We start from the raw sequence: 17,079 nt of genomic DNA, 5'->3' as shown, positions 1-17,079 counted from the left end.
TGGATTGCTTCAAAAATAGGCTTCCGGAACTTCTCGGGGACATATGGTCTTGGTTGTCCTGTCGACACATCGCAGACCAATGTTGCTTTGCATTCCGGAATCTTTATGTCTTGTAGGTTCAGTGACGTTGTTTCCCGCAAATGTAGTAATGTTGTATCCGTGCTCTGCGCTGCTGCTAGTTCTTCGTAGTCGACAGCGTTCCGTTCGGTAGAGCAGGTGTTCACACCAATTCGAGAGAGTGCGTCTGCTACGGAGTTGTCTTTGCCTGGTACAAAGCGGATGTCCGTCGTGAACTCCATGACGTAAGCCATTTGCCGTATCTCTCTTGGCGTGTGCGATTCACTGCTAGATGTTAAAGCATACGTTAGCGGCTTGTGATCAGTCATCACAAAAAATGTCCGTCCCTCGAGGTAGTAGCGGAAGTGTCTGATGGCAAGGTAGACTCCGAGTAGTTCCCTTCCGAAAGTGTTGTAGCGGCACTCAGTGGTTGACAGCTTCTTCGAGAAGAATGCCAATGGCTTCCATGTTCCGTTGATGTTCTGCTGGAGGACAGCTCCGACGGCGGAGTTAGAGGCGTCTACCATGACTGATGTTGGCGCTCCAGCTTTTGGATGGGTCGGCAGTTTAGCTTTTGCAAGTTCCTCCTTGATGGCGGAAAACGCTGCGTCAGCAGTTGGTGTCCAAGTCAGAACGGCGTTCTTGTTTGGTTTTCCTTGCAAAAGGTCATGCAGGGGCTGGAGGATCGTAGCACACTGAGGAACAAAGCGCCTGTAGAAGTTCACGAGCCCGAGAAACTCGCGGAGTTTCTTTGTTGTAGGAGGTTGCGTTAACTCGCGGATGGCTTCTACTCGCTGTGGCAGCGGCCGTATGCCGTGACTGTCGACGCGATGGCCCAGGAAATCCAGGCCCTCGACGCCGAATGTGCACTTTGCAGGGTTGACGATCAATCCATAGTTTTCAAGGCGAGAGAAGAGCTGACGTAGGTGGTCTACGTGGTCTTTCGGGTTGTCGCTGAAAATGAGGATGTCGTCCATGTATGCGAAAGTAAAGGTCAGGCCGCGTAGGACTTGGTCGATGAACCTTTGGAAGGTCTGGGCCGCATTGCGGAGACCAAACGGCATCCGCAAGTACTCGAACATGCCGAATGGGGTTATTATGGCGGTCTTCGGAACGTCGGCCGGTTCCACAGGAATTTGGTGGTACGCTTTCACGAGGTCCACCTTACTGAAGATGGTTGCTCCATGCAAGGCGCCGGTGAAATCCTGTATGTGGGGAATTGGATAGCGATCGGGGACCGTGCTCTGGTTGAGGGCTCTGTAATCTCCGCATGGTCGCCAGTCGCCGCTTTTCTTTGGGGCCATGTGGAGGGCCGATGACCAGGAGCTGGAAGAAAGCCGGACGTAGCCAAGCTCGAGCTTGTGCTCAAATTCTTGCTTCGCTATCCGCAGGCGATCTGGAGCTAGGCGTCTAGGTCGAGCAAACACCGGAGGTCCCTTCTTCTCAATATGGTGGGTCACGGTGTGTTTCACCGGTACGTCCCTTGAAGTTGGACGAAACACGTCGGGGAATTCGTCGAAGATATCCGTCCATTTAGAGGTTGTCTCCACTTGGGGGAGGCTGGGCGCCTCTTGGACTCCCTTCGCGGATATTCCCTGCACGGTGAGGCGAGTCTCAATGTCGTGAAGCAGTCTTCGCTTTACATCCACCATGAGCGCAAAATGCCGGAGAAAGTCGGCTCCTATGATAGGTTGAAGAACGTCGGCGATTAAGAAAACCCACCGAAACGTCCGTCTGAGGCCGATGTCGAGAGTGATTGACTTTTGTCCGTACGTCTTAATTGGTGAACCATTCACTGCATGTAGTGGCGGGATGTCTTGTCGATGCCGTCGATCTTCCAGCGTAGGTGGAACGACGCAAATCTCGGCTCCCGTGTCTACTAGGTACCGGACCTTGGTGGTTCGGTCGGTTACGTAGAAAAGACGGTTGGACTCCAGGCCGGCTACACCATCCGCCTCTGGTGTGCGTCCTTGCCGTTTCCCGTGAAAGTACACGGAGGTTGGCACTTCTTGGCATCATTTCCGTGACGGTAGTGGTACCAGCAGACCTGGTGTTTTACAGGAGACTTGCTTCGGCGGCGTTCTTCGTTGGTTCGTCGACTCGCGCTCGAGGATCGGGAGTGACGCATTCGGAGGTCCTTGAGCTCTCGCGTGAGTTGGTCCATCCTGGCTTCCATCCGAGAGTTGGAAGACAGCAGCTGGGCAATCTTGTCCTCCACGGCCGGCGATGGTCGTGCGGCATGGAGTGTAGTGTCATGTGTTTGCACAGCGGAGATGGATGGAAAGCCCGCGTCCATGATTTGGTCTGCCATCCGAGCCAACGTGGCGGTGGAGTCGTTGGTCGATGTGCTTAGTATCATGCGGACTGGTTGTGGTAGTCTCTGGAGAAAAAGCTCTCGGAGAATCGTTGTCTCCATGTTCGGTGCTTTATCTCCTAGAAGCTGTTCCATGCGTCGTAGCAGCTCTGTCGGCTTCCTGTCACCTAGTTCTTCTGCCGTCAGGAGTTGCTGCAGCCTGCGGTGTTCCGACTCTGTTGTTCGTCGGATGAGTTCACTCTTCAAGTATTCATAGGGCTGATCTTCTGGTGGAGCGCGAAGGATGTCCCGAACGACAGCTGCCGATGACTGCGGCAGAGCGGAAATGACGTGGTCGAACTTCGTCAAGGACGATGTTATCTTGTTCTTTCGGAACGTCGATTCAATCGTGAGGAACCAGAGTTCCGAATCGGCAGCCCAGAGTTCCGGTAACTTGAAGTTGACCGCAGCGATCGCAGGCGTTGTTAGGTCGCCCGACGACGCGGAAGCTTGAGTGACGCTCATCATTCCAAATGAGCGCAGATGTTCCAAGACAACTCACTGGTTGATAGAAGCCACTAGTCGGGCAGGAGGGCTTGTTCCGAGTCTCGGGTCACCAGTTTGTAGCAAGAAGGATATTCTCATTTGCTAACAAATCGTATATTTACATTATTTACAAAAGAGTCAAAATCTGAAGATCGTGGAACGTGGACTGCGTAGCCCTTCGCCTTGTCATCTCGAGCCCCCGCGTGCAAGTGATGGTGTTTTTCTCGAGCTGGTGTTCTTCGTCTTCTTTACTCGCTGTAGCGTGCCGCTACAGTCCTCCCTCACGCGACCCACGTAATAGTTCCACTTTCCAGTGATGCAGATGCGACCTAGTAGATTTCGGGCAAACTATTCCAAAGGGTTTTCACTGCAGGGGTGATTCAGAGCAACCGAACTGGTCATCTGCTTTGTCCTGGTAATCCATCATGTTGAATTTGGCGAAAAAAAATTCTTCCGTTTCCTAAAACCGTATTGTTTTTAAGTGTGAAGTTACTGTGACGGGTATCAGAACTCAAATTTGCTGGAAACACCGGACCGGGCAGAATAACTGCGATGTGGAAGCCAGTGCCTGGTTTTAAGCTATACTCGAGGACAGCTTTTTGTGGCATACATTTTAGAAATGATGAGTGCGCGTGCACATCCTTGATCCGCGCTCAAGGTGCGTAAGCGTACAGGCCGCGTTTATGGCTTTGACTGCATAGCCACAGAAAGTTGTCAGCGAGTGTAGTAATTTCATGTATGGCAGACAAGAGGAGGCAGTTTGGTGAGGCAACAGCATTTTTTATATAGCCGTTGGATAGTACGAATAGAGAAACACCGCACTCACGTGATTAGACAAGCATGGACACGTGGGAGAGAAATTTATATATTTCTGTTGATTCCTTCAGCCCAGACGAGAAGGTTAGTACTTGTTGCAAGCATTGAGAGTATTAGCGATCAATCACTTCAATTAGGAAATTCATATTCGTTTTGTTTCTGTCCTGAACAGCAAATTCTAGACCGGTGCTATATTTTTCAAAGGTGTAATTATAAAATGCAAATATTTTTCTTGATAGTTTGGCTCTTGTAAGGGGGTTGTGCTTCTACAGATCTAAGACTCTAGGTGTACGGGATTGCGTTGACGAATTCTCTTTTCTCTTTTTTGAATTCTTGAATTTCTTTAACGCCCCGTTCTATATGCATCACATTTCTACCCGCAGCACGGCATGGGAGCTCCATCCTTGTCGATTCTGATGCACGAGATTCTGAAGCTTGTCCACTACGCGGACTGCAAGAACGTTGTCTTCATACGGGTCGGCACCAGCGGCGGCATTGGTAAGGGCGACGAATTCCAACTTGGGGGGTTTCCTGCGAATCTGTAACAAACGGAAGAGTGACAAGGCGTAGTCAGTGACAGGTTCGTAAAGCAGTTCCGCATGCACCTCCAAAGGGTTCATATCACTCCGCCAGTCAATTATTTTCGTGTTTTTTCTTTGGTGACGCTACACCGAACAGTCTTTTTATTTTGAAATATGGCAGCATTCTTTATTTTGCAACGCCAATCAATGTCGACTACTCTCGACGTTTTCATAATCGCTTTACCTACCAGAATAGACGTCACGAAAGCGTGCCCGTGTCCGCTATGCTTCAAAGATGTGCTGCAAAACTCATATTCGTTGGTGGCTGGTGATGCGCGATCTAGAGGCTCTGCTTTAAGATATTGTGACGAAAAATTCGACTACGATGGTGGGGCAGCGGCGCGCCTGACCATCGCGCGCCAGGCTCCGCGCGCACGTCCCGGCTTCCATAAAGCCTTTCTATCTCATTGAGTAAAAGTGTCTTTGGCTTTTGCCGCTGGCCGCATATCCTCGTAACAATGTCTTCTTTGTTGTGAAGTGTATCTAGTTGTTATCGTAACAGTCGCTTCCAAAGCCGCGGCCCTTCGAACAATATGGTTCGAAGTTTCTATAAAAAGAAAATCTGTAGTTTCGCAACTGAGTTGACCTATTAGTGTGGCCTCGGGGTCACGTGACGTAAAATTGGTGCTTAAACAAATACTCCTATCGAGAGTATCGAGTATTCTCGAGACAAATTATTGGCTGGACTGACTCTGCGTGCCCAAAAGTTTGACAGGAACGTAAGCTTTTTTTTTTTTTCTAAAGCAAAATCGAGAGTAAAAAAGGTACTTGGAACGAGACTGAATATCTTTAGACTAAGTTTATTACATTTCCGAAAATAAATTGGATGCTACACGAGGTTGATCAGTAAGTTTTGCCTCCTAGGCTGTAATTCTTTAACTTTTTTTCTTAGGTGATGGAATTGAAAGATGTTTCATTCCCGGGAACTTTGGAATCTCCTCTTTCCCAGGAGCACATCACTATTTATTGCAGTTCTCACCGGCGGCGATTCACTTCTTCTACGGGTGCACTATTCTACGCATGCCGTCGTAGATGATTGAGGGCGGCCTTGGCCGACACCAACAGCGCACTGCATCTGTAATTCTGTAATTTCGTTGTCGGACGCAAACCACATACCTTTCAGATGTTCCTTTATCTATAAAAGCGGCCCAAAGTGATGACACGAGGTCCGTGCTGCAAGGTGAATGAGTGAAAACGTCTTGGGATTGAAGCTCCTTGAGCGCGGTGTTGGTCTCGTCTCGTCAACAGCCGCCATCAATCATCTATACGACGACATGCTGAGGGTAGTGCACCGTTAGTGGAAGCGCACCGCCCCCGGTGCGGACTATATTGGAAAGTTATGCGCTCCGGGGAAAGAGGAGATTCTAAACTTTATTTTAATATAACATCTTTCAATGCCACTGGGGAATAAAAAAGTTACAGCCTAAAAGGCAAAACTTGGGGATCACCCTTCGGATTAACAGAATTAAAAAACGAGGAAACACTAACGTGCATTGGTTTCCAGCAATTCCGCCAGGATCAGTTGTCGTAAGCACGGGAGCTGTGAACGGAGCCCTCCGGGAAGAGCTTGAAACGGTGAGTATTTAGTCAATAGTCAATTTATTTCTCGGTTGACTTTTTTAATGGTCGATCGGATCATCTCGTGCGTCTACATAAATGCACGAGTGACGGTTCACACCCTGCCCTTGGCGGTCAGGAATTTCCAACTACAGCCTCTAGCCGCTACCAAAAGAGTAGACAATAAGCGTAGAAGCTGAGGGAGAGGAGGAGAGGCTAGCGTGACGGGGATGTCAAAGTGCCGAGCTCTGGTTGGAAGGATTAGAGTGTAGACGAAGAGGCTAGCTGCCTCTCTTTCTGCCCACCGCCTCCCTCCTCGCGCAGTGTCTCGCGTTCGAATGCCGGACGCTGACGTCCGGCGTTCGTGTTCAAACAGTGGAAAGAGGCAGAGGCGGCAAGCCTTTCCCTCTACCCCCTAAACCTTCCAACCAGAGCTCGAAGGTCTGACGTCCCCTCTCATTTCCTCCTCTCCCTCGGCCTCTACCCGCATACCCGAGCAATGCCAGTTGGGCGACAGTTCGCGGAGAGCAAGTCGTCTGCTTCTTGCGCAAGCGTTGCGGTGACGTCAGAAAGACGCCGAGTTCTGATTGGCTCTGAGTGAAAGATAGTGATTAGACCTCAAAGCAAGTTGACTTGAGGTCTACCCATTATACTCTATTTGGGGCTTTCTGACATCACCACAACCCCTGCAAAGAAGCAGACGAATTTGCGCTCCGCATTGTATTCCTAACCGCCCCCCGCGTGATCTGCACCGGCCTATAGTATTGTCTACTTGAAAAGTGGGTTCCGGATTCATTGGTATCAGAAATGGAGGATACCCGCAATCCGCGTTTCTGCGTATTTCTTTTCTTTTTTTTTGTATTTAAGTTAAAATGAACAACAATTCAATTTCGCTTTCTTGGTAGAAAAAGAAATGCACGAGTGTCTGTTGCGCAACCGGCTCTTGCGGTTTTTGTTATTTATTTATTTATTTGCTTTCATAAAATGTCATAGTTACACACGGAAGCAGAGCAGCAAAAGCCTTAAGTAAGGTAATAATAAAAAAATAAAGTACAGAGTGAACACACTACAGAACTTAATGCAGATTGCAACATATTCGCGACTCCAGCGACGTATAGGGGGCGCCACCACCAAACAAACATGGCGGCTGAGTCCAGGTCGCGTCGGCTCGGCCGGACCGCCTGAATGGGTGGCGCATTCAATTTAACAAATTTTCTTTTGTTGAATGCCCAATTTTATGGGTATTTGAACTGAGACAGTTAAGTGTAGCCGGTGCGCATAAACTTGCCGAGCATAGCTTTGTTTTGCCGGTGTTTTTTGTTCTTTTCATGTCAAACTTTCGTTTCGGAGACTTCGATCAAAACCGGAACTGTGGGCTCCGGAGAAACGGTAATAGACTCTAATTAGTTTTGATCATCTAAGGAAAGCGGCGAGGGCTACAAAATTGTTCCACCGAAAGTAATTTTTAGCTAACTCGCATGCCTCGACCATGCGACTTATCTGTCCGCGAAATTGAACTTTTGTGCCTGTCCGCGTTTCAAGAAACAGCTCCAGTCTTATGCTCGGTCAGGAACACATGCTGCAGGAAAATTACAAAAATTAAGCAAGCGCTTCTTGAGCCAAGGAGCCTGTCAACTCACTGGCGCTTCACTAAGCAGCTGATACTCGTATTTCAATTCAGATTTTAGTAGCAATCGAGAAGTCATTTTGACGAATATGCGGATTATGTATTATATTACGTACTATGGGGTCCCACTAAAGCGATATTAGTATATTCTTAGGGTTGAAATATGAACGTAGTTAACTATTAGGTGAACTGCTGAATAAAAGTATATTTGACAGACAGAGGGATACTACTTAAACTTAGCCAAATGGTTCTAGCCGGTAGAACGGAGACGAATGCGGACAAACTGAGGAGAGTCTTCATCGGAGATTCACTCAGACCTCTCTGCATTGAATTTGACTTCGAATCCTGAACGGATAAAATGAGTAGTTTTTGTGGCCGGTCAACCTGAGCAATGTAGACGTATATTGCTGCTGGCTTCGACGGGGGTTATAATATAAATATTGGAGGCGCGATAGATCCTAATGACATGACAGCTTCGAACTTTGCGAGACGCGTCCCCCACCTTTTGAAAGCAGATAATTTCCCTCATTAATCATATGCAGCGAGCAGGTTTTCTGAATCAAGTAATTGCGAAATTAGCCCAACTCCTTCAATGTGGTCTTTTTCGGCAAAAAGCCGCCAAGATGAATAGCCAACGCACAGGCCGGCGTTAGTGGCTCAAATTAACTTGAAGCTAATCGTGCGCAACCAAACTCAAGGAAAGTAGCTATCGAACCTTCCCATTCACTTGACTGCAACATTGGTGTTCCCTCCAGTGAAACACTTCGGCTGTCGACCTCAGTCCACTGTTCTACATCCTTATAAAGAAACCACTTATCAGTTACCAAGCAGTCGTTACTTTGAATTTGATTAGAGACAGACGAGAAATCAAAACGTTTCTCCGTGATTCCTTCTCATCCAACAAATTGAAAGCACGCGACCGTGTGTTGCGGAGTAAACGGGCTTTCAAACACGTGATGGAAAGAAACAATCTATTGAGGCTTCACCACACTAATGAACACTCAGGCAAACTTAAGAAATTTTCGGACCTTCGTCAAATTACATTGCTCGCCCCCGCGCCGACAGCACGTGTCCGCGAAAGCCACCAGAGACGCGGCGGGGCGCGGAGCGACCTGGACCGACTGGTTCCCGGTTTTCCCGCTTGGCGGCGTCCGTTTTGCTGGAGTCGCGAATATTTTTCAATCTTTCGAGGCTAACTAGCCAAAAAAAAAAAAAGAAACGAGAAGCGTCAGGGGGCCAAAATTTCAACTTTGGTTGTAGCCTCCAGGATCTAAAATCCAGGATCTAAAATCCAGGATCTAAAATCCAAAGACAACCTGGAAGATACTTGCAGTTTTGTCTCGTTATTATGGACAACTAACGTTATGGACGATTTCTGGGGGAAGGGAGGTGTCCACATTAACGAGACATCACTATTACAAAAATTTACTCATACATGCATTGCTTTCTTAGTGTTAAACATAATCTAGAAGAAACAAAAATCTATGCATTTTTCGTCGGGTAGCTTGTAGGGAAGAGTTTAAGGTTTATTTTATTTTGAAAACAATGTTTTAGATACCAATCGGGAACCTACTTTTTGTGGTCAGTTTAAGGTTTCGCATTTTTACAGGGTGTCGTGTACCGTCCTTATAGTGCGATGTTCCATGCTTAAAATACTTTAGTATGGAAAATTTAATATCTTGTTTTTGGGGGGTTTGTTTTGTATTAATGGAATAGACCTATTGAAAAAAATTCTCAAGACATCGAAGAGCGCCTGAAGACACTCAATTGTTTTGTTTTTGTTTCAGCATATACTGGGGGAGTTGGTGCGAAGACCCACCGTCATTGACAACAAGCTTGCCAACGATATTGTAGCCGTGGGCCGCAAAGCTATGCCGGAACTGAACATGGTTACCGGGAAGACCATGTGCACCAACGACTTCTACGAAGGTACGCCATACAAAATGCACTGCGAACTGTAAGCGTTAAGGGGCAGTTCTTGTACCGCGGTTTATTTTTGTGGACACGGACCTTCTAACGAGCGCAAACCGTCAGTTTTTTTCTTTTTTTTTTTTAATTTGAAGCTAAAACTTTGAAGAGTTCACGCCCGCTTATGCGACCTCTCGGTGGTTTGTGTGCTTAAAGGGACACCGAAGTAAGTTTTGAAAAAGGCTGTTTTTGATCTTACATTGTTTAAAAGGTGTAAGTTCCCACATATACCAAGTCCTATAATACAAAACCGCCTATTCATCTCAGGGCAAGAGAGTAAACATGTGGACTCTTTTTCCTTACGGACTACGTTGTGTGGACCAAATAAAGCTCTACATTACGCGCAGATTCTGAATGATTTTATTATAACTCGTTTCGAAGAGAGTTTGATAGGTACACATTTGGATGATACACTTCTTTTTCACCGCGAACGAAGCCATCGCTTACAAATGGCCGACAACGCCCTTCGTCGACCACTTCACTCGGAAAAAATTCTTCCCAAAAAGGGCGTGTCGCGATTTTCGAACACGTATTTAACGAGGAAATAAGCTACGCTCGATTGTAATTTTGCGTTTGTTGGGAGGCTTAAGGTGTCTAGATTGAGTTGTCACCGCAAAAGGACGATCTCAGAATCGACTTCAGTGCCCCTTCAAGTAATCCTAAAGACCAGCTCCGGTCGAAAACGAAACCTAATAAATGACTGGTATCACTTTAGTGGCACGAAATATGGTCACCACCGAAATATTACGTCAAAGTGAAGCCGCATACTGCACTCAAAGGTTGATGACGCGACCAGCTGCGCTTTAGCGGGCGGCAAGCGGGTAAGTTTTTAGGCAAGGAACACTGGTGCAGCACTCCCGTGACGTCAAGTCGCGGCTTTACGGCTGAGGATCAGTGAAAAAATCGTTAAAGTGCAGGCGAGCTGGTTTGAGTTATACATGATTATTGAAAACCTGAGACTGTGGTTTGAAAAACGGAAACTCGTGAAATAGAAAGAAAAAGGGACAGACACCGTCTCAAAACGTTGTCTTAAGACGTTGTCTGTCCTTTTTTTTTTTTTTTTCTATTTCACGAGTTTTTGTTGTTCAAACCAGTTTCAGATTTTCAATCATCATGAGGATCAGTGTTGCCGTGCTTCTAGCAAATGGTTCCCGTTTTGCAGTAGACGCCCAGAGCCAAACTTTGAGCCGTGATATCTATATAACTACACAAAATATCAAGAAAAAGTGTAATTCAGGGACGTCGCCTTAGTTGAGGAAAACAGTCGTAATCCCGAATTCCAAAACATTGAACCGAGTTGCCATTTAAAGAGGCGATGGAACAATTTTTGTACTTTCAATGAATTCTGCTGCGAATTAATTCCTGGCATTTGTAACCTATCAAACACGCGTTGAGACCGGTTCACACAACGTTGGTTCACACAGCACCGTTCACTTGCGTTAAGTTATGTTACGGAAGCTTACGTCTGATTGCGTCGAGAGCAGAGTGTCGAACCGATATTTTTATCGGTTCGGTTCGGGTTCGGGTTTACGGCTTTCGGTTCAGTTCCGGTTCAGTTCCGGGGTGCAAAAAATAATGGTTCAAACCGGTTCGAACCGGTTCGAACCGGTTTGAACCGCTAAATTGATAATATATTTTCCGCGTTGTTCTGTCAATATGCACTATTTATGCCGTGAAACTAACTGCTGTAAACGATCTGATTTTTGCGAGGACTTATTTTTGAGAATTTCGCGAATCGCCTACAATCCGCGAAAAATGGGTCCCCGAAGAATTTCGGTAAAATGTGAACAGATTGAAATTTATATTGAGATTCCACCGCGTCGAGAAAATTACAACCCGCGAATTATTCCGAAACTTCAGCTTTGACCTAAATCGCGAAATATTGAGCCCACGAAAAATAAGTCGTTTACAGTGTATAGTTTTCTTTTTTTATATATAGTTTGTTCAATCCAGTTTTATTTTCAGGTACAAAAATTATAAAATTATGTTATTTATACCTACACAACAAGAAAGGAAAATCTACATTAACATACAAAACGTCGTGTTTATACGACTCAACATCCCTTCGTTTGCCAGTCACATAAATTGTACCTGAATCGAAATGTTTTCGCGAAGTGAAGTAGGTTGCCTAAAATACCCGTGATTGGTACAACTTTGTATCGCAGTAATAGATGTTGATTCGTGGTTTTACCCTTGAACTAAGGAATTCATTACAGTGAATAAAATCATGAAATGGGCAGTTCGTCGCCATATACACCATAAAATGTGTTTTATGGAATACGTTTCACAATATATATATGATGACGAGACGACTGAACTCAAGGCAATATAATTTTCAAGATGTCACAAAAGTCACGGGACAAGTCCTTCCAGTCTATATTTTATAGAAACACTAAGCGACAATCGCAATGCTTGTTTTTCTAACTAGCATTGTTTGCTCTCAGCAGCATGATGCGGGCGACGAATCATGCAAAAAGGAGTGGCTGAAATTGTTCACTCTAACCTATGAGCACCTTCGTACTGAGATCGAATCTGGCCTAAAACAGTGCTTACCCATGTGAACATTTTCTTATATTGGATAAACTGGCATAGCCTGGTTCTTGAGGTTTGCTCTTGACAAAATGTCGGTCAATTTAATTTGCAAATAAGCATCACCCTCGTTAATTGATGATTTTTGTTAAATAGAACAAAGTGGGATTTTATGCTCTACTCAATTCGGAACCTACTTAATTGGACACTTTCGGAGAGTTTAAAAGTGCAATCGTCATAGTTCCACCATTCGTTCCAGTAAAAAAAGGCGATAATAAAAACTCATAAAAAACGCGATAATAAACTTCTATATATTTGAGAAGTTATATATGCGTGAGGAACACATATAGTTATTTAAATTAGCTTCAAAATAAAAAAAAACATTATTTAAAGCTTTTCCAAATCACCTATAACGTGTCTATTGAGGATAAAAGCGCCGGAAAAGATTTGCAGAACTTCTTTCAGATAATTTAAAGGTGCATTTACTTATATATCTTTGAGGTGACGATCTTCTATTTATGCTGCCAAATCTTCAGACAGGAATTAAGTATATTTTTATTATCATCGATAAATTGGACTTTATGAAGTTCACATAACCGCCTGAGACCGACACGGAAGGACGATACTCGAAAATACACCAGCTGTTGAGTCTTCGGTAACGTGCTTTTGTTAGCTGTTTTGCAGTGTAAAATACTGGGTTGCAGAGTATGCCAAAAAATACTGTGGTCACATGATATATCGGAAGGCAAATACACGAAATGTGCAGAAATAAGGAGATGACACGCAATTTTTTCTAAATAATCCCTTACACAACGCTTTACTGCAAAAAGAAATGCATAGAAATGCATAAAATGACATTCCTAATTAAACATAGATTCCGCGCAGGGCAAACGAAGATTTTTAGAATCCTAATATAAATCACTTTTGGGCATCAGCTTGCCTCAGCTCAAAACGTCGCGAGATACTACCTCGGGAGGCTAATGTTATCTTAGGTTTTACGTGCACTTGTTTTGGGACCTTACTTCACGACTCCGTTCTTTATCAGTCATGTGCTCCAACATCTCATTAGGCTGCCGTACATCATCGCGAGACTGCTATAAATACTACACAACTTTACACGTTGGACGTCTACTGCTAGTGTTGCGAACTCGCACTTCACCAGAAAGCTGAAGTATTTAACATGGTTTGCACGTGACGTAATCTCACTAGATACTGGTTGTCATTGCGAGTTGTTCTTGCTGAGAAAATCAAATCCGATGGGGCAAAATGCACGCTGCAAAAGTTTTGCGCTCAGTGCAAGCTATGTATTTGAGAGGCACACATTTTTCTTGTAGGTGCATCGTCGTTAGGCACGGCGCGAGTATCTGGCACGGCGAAAACGTGCTTTCTAGTCTGCGCCGAAAATGCGGGGCAGAGGAATCTTTACGACACAGTATGCTTTAAAACTACCCCCCTCCCCCCTCCCTTTCTTTTTTTAGTTGCTCCTCAAGATACTTTTTATTCCTCAGGGATTCCCTACTCCGTATTGAGTGGTGTTCACTCGACAATTATATATGTGTCACTTGTTAACAGTAATTCTTCTTTGCTTTTACTTTGCACCAAACTGTGAAGGTTAAACAAAATACAGGGCGGTCGAAACTTAGAGAACTTGAGAACGACACTCATGTGAGACTTAGAGCGGCTGCGAACGTTCGGCTATCCCCGTGAGGCCGCTAGTACCTTTCTTTTGAGGTATCCCTCCCGTACACACTAATAGTTCCATGTAACGTCGGACTAATACGTCACATTTACACCCTTTAACACTTCTATTCTCGGTACAACTTTCTGAGGCAGTTCAGCAATAACGAAAAGAAAACACGTTTGGGAGCCTCAATGGTGTGCATACATGTAAAATGGGTCGTGCAGCATTTTTTTTTTTACCTTAAGTTCAATAAATACCGCTAAGTTGTAATCCCTGACGTTGATAACTTGCAAAAGCACCCATTAGTTTGCCCCACCGCGAAATGGCAGACAGTCGAGAGAAAGAAATGAAACCGCTTTCCCCTCCTCAACTCGCAATTAGAACTATCAGCCACGTGATTTGATCCTAATAATGCACCGTCAATGTTTATCATAGTCATACGCAGGGTTGGCAAAGCAGAGAGCATGGGCTAATCTTCAGGTATAGTCTTAGTTCGGCTATAGTGGGGCCCGAGCCCCACTAAAGCGACAAACAGAAACAAACGACAGCGGATAGCCTTAAACCAGAGAATTTCGCGATTTGACAGGCTTTGTAGAATAAAGAAGGCTATGCCAAAACACGAGTATCCTGCGCACGATGGTACCATTTGCAGGCTTGTAAACACTCGTGCAAACTTCGCGAGCACCGAACAACTCAAAGCCGTATAAAGGTACCATCGCGAACATGCTGCATGTGTCTGAGGCTTGTCGCTTTCGTTTGTTTCTGTTTCTAGCTCTTGTGGGACTCGGGCCCATCATAATTTTTGAGTTGAACACGAGCCGTTACCTGAATGTTTGGCGATACTGGTTGTCATGAACCAGAGCATTCGACTCGGGATCATGACAGTCGAGTACATCATGGTGTCACGTGACTCTCAGTGCGAAGTTGTGATGTCATGTGACGTCACGGAATCAACAACGTTAATAGATCTAGCGACGTTCTCAATTTGAATCGACTTAACGCGGTGAGTCACGTGACGTCACGGGGTCACGTGATGTGACATTACTTGACAGCATGTCTTGACATCATGACGTCACGTGACGATGTGACACATGGCTAGTCATAGTGCCAATAAGAAAGCGCCGCAAAAAAACAGGATTTATTATACATTGCAATTCTGTATATGACGATTTGATCAATACGTAGAGGAATACACGTGCCAATTTTTTATTCCCAAATAATAAATTTGTAATACTAACAAAAAAAATGCCGTGAACCGTTTTGAACCGGTTACCGTTATATTTTTTTCCGGTTCAGTTCCGGTTCAGTTCCAAGATGGCTGCGAAGATTTCGGTTCGGTTCAGTTCCGGTTCGGCTAAAAATAACGGTTCTGTTCCTGTTTTCGGTTCGGTTCGGTTCCGGTTCGACACCCTGGTCGAGAGTCACCGGGATATATGAACTTCGTCAGAAACGTGGCAACTGGTTCAAGGGGAGCCTTGGACGCGACATCCGAGGCACAGATGTTTCGGTTACTCGTGATATAAAGCAATAAACTTAAGACAAGGCTCTTATGAGAATGGCCTTTTAGTTCTCTTTTCGATGCTATGACGGTTGCAGAAAAAAAATTAAGAAAACGATCAGAGTTCCCTCTCTCAACAGACAGCCAGGACATCCAACCGCGTGAACTGGAGTCGATTTTATGACGTTAACGTTTATCACAACCACGCGCTACGGTTGGCTACCTGAATACGTGTGAAGGCGTTGATTGCCCCAAGCCCAAATCGAGTCCTCATGCGGTGGTCGTGTTCACTTTATGAGCTTCATTTAAATATCCTCACTGCGGGGACAGCCAAGCTTCGTGACGGAATCTTGGAGATCACATTGCTGACAACGCCAACATAGCGATCCCCCACAACTTCGTCATCAAGATTTGCGAAGGAACGTCTGAAAGAACGCGTCCACTCTTATCCTTGAAATTACCGCGGTGACAAAAAAGCTTCTCGGTCAGTGGCGCTGCGTTTGAGTATACTTGAGACCCACTACTGCCAGTAAGCTTGTGTAAAGTGAGAAGCATTCACACCCAATGTCGTTCCATGGCCCCTTTTAGGCGGATTTCTATAAAGCTGATAGTTGCGCAGGTACCTGCTGTTATTCTGACTGCCGGTCTTGTGCCGTGCTGCATGGTCGCATGGGCTCTTTGGCCTTTGTATGTCTTTCGCACTTTTCCACGACAAAAACGAAGTAGTGATTTTTGTTTTGTTTCATATTTCGGCCGCCAGTTTCCCGTGCCCACTTGGATAGGTTGTAGCTCCTTGGTTCTATACTTCGCGTGTTTTCCGCTGAATGGCGTTGCCTTCACTGAAGTCAAACAAGTGTTTTGGCCAGGTGGCGCAAGCCGCCGCCCGAATAAAGGGGTTTAGTCCCGTTCAACCGTCCATCATCCATTCATTGCGAAAAAACGCGGCCTACCGAGTCAACTCTGCGCTTGAGGCCGGAAGTGTAGTCGACTATCGTAGGGTCAAGTCGCGTGTCAAACACCTCGTTTCACCATGAGGGAGAGCGAAGGAGAGGCCACAAGAGCGAGCGCAGCGCTTCGTGCGTCTCAGCTGATAATATAAGTGGTATGTTACTGTTCCCTCGCACAAAAATTAGCGAGGTCGTTGGTTCGATCCAAATAAAGTAACGAAGTACAATTAAGTGGCGCATAAGCAGCGTTGAGAAGTATTCAAGAGACATGTGTCTTTGACAGCATCTGCAGATACATTTGAGTATCTTCTGTAAAGCATCGCTTACCGGAACAATGTGTATCGGAGTATCCCAATCAGAAACATTTTTGAAGTATCGTATATCTTGAAAATACTACCTGATACTTCTAGAAGAGCACCCCTAATTTCAAAGCTGCGCTTATTTTCAGTCTATACTCGGCGACAACTTTTCTTGGCAGTGCAGTGGAAGTTGACGAGAACAAGCGCACAGCCTTATCCAGTGCTCAAAATGGGACAGGGATCACGTGTCTGCAACCTCCACTGCATTGCCAAGAAAAGTTGTCGCCGAGTATATACTCCTGGAGACAATGTATAATCAGTTGCATAAGAAACAGATAGCCTAAAGAAAAAAACACAAGCGAGCCAATATTTAGGCCGTGCCTAAATCAACAGGATCCAGAGTTCATCGAGCGGTCTCAGGATTAGGGCTCCGCCGTCTCTGCACTATGTCCGTATTTGTCGGAACAACAGCGCGACGGCGCCGCTTTCATGTAGCCGCCGCGCGACGTACTTTGTCGTTTTCGTTCAGCCGTCATTTTCATGTCGCCGTCGCGCAACCCGCCCTCACGACTCACATTATCGAAAGGGTCTGCGGCCCTTTTGATAATCTGAGTCGCAAGGGCGGGTTGCGCAAAACTCTTTCAACGTTGCCGGAGACAGACATGTACACTGCAGAAGCG

At 45.7% G+C, this 17,079-nt stretch overlaps 1 protein-coding gene across 2 annotated transcripts in view; it reads left to right on the top strand.

Annotated features, from left to right (window-relative positions):
- Positions 1-17,079, top strand: part of LOC8025631 (uridine phosphorylase 1) — a 71,381-nt gene that overhangs the window by 42,500 nt on the left and 11,802 nt on the right. For both annotated transcript variants that reach the window (XM_029993357.4, XM_029993358.4), the window contains exons 4-6: positions 4,096-4,210; positions 5,798-5,868; positions 9,265-9,406. In XM_029993357.4, coding sequence (XP_029849217.2) covers positions 4,096-4,210; positions 5,798-5,868; positions 9,265-9,406 — 328 coding nt within the window. The remainder of the gene's footprint in view (positions 1-4,095; positions 4,211-5,797; positions 5,869-9,264; positions 9,407-17,079) is intronic.

This window comes from Ixodes scapularis, unplaced genomic scaffold (assembly GCF_016920785.2).
Source record: "Ixodes scapularis isolate PalLabHiFi unplaced genomic scaffold, ASM1692078v2 PGA_scaffold0__279_contigs__length_252992795, whole genome shotgun sequence".
NCBI classification, from domain to species: domain Eukaryota; kingdom Metazoa; phylum Arthropoda; class Arachnida; order Ixodida; family Ixodidae; genus Ixodes; species Ixodes scapularis.
The sequence above is the reverse complement of the archived record's forward strand: the minus strand, read 5'-3'. Positions and strand labels throughout refer to the sequence as shown.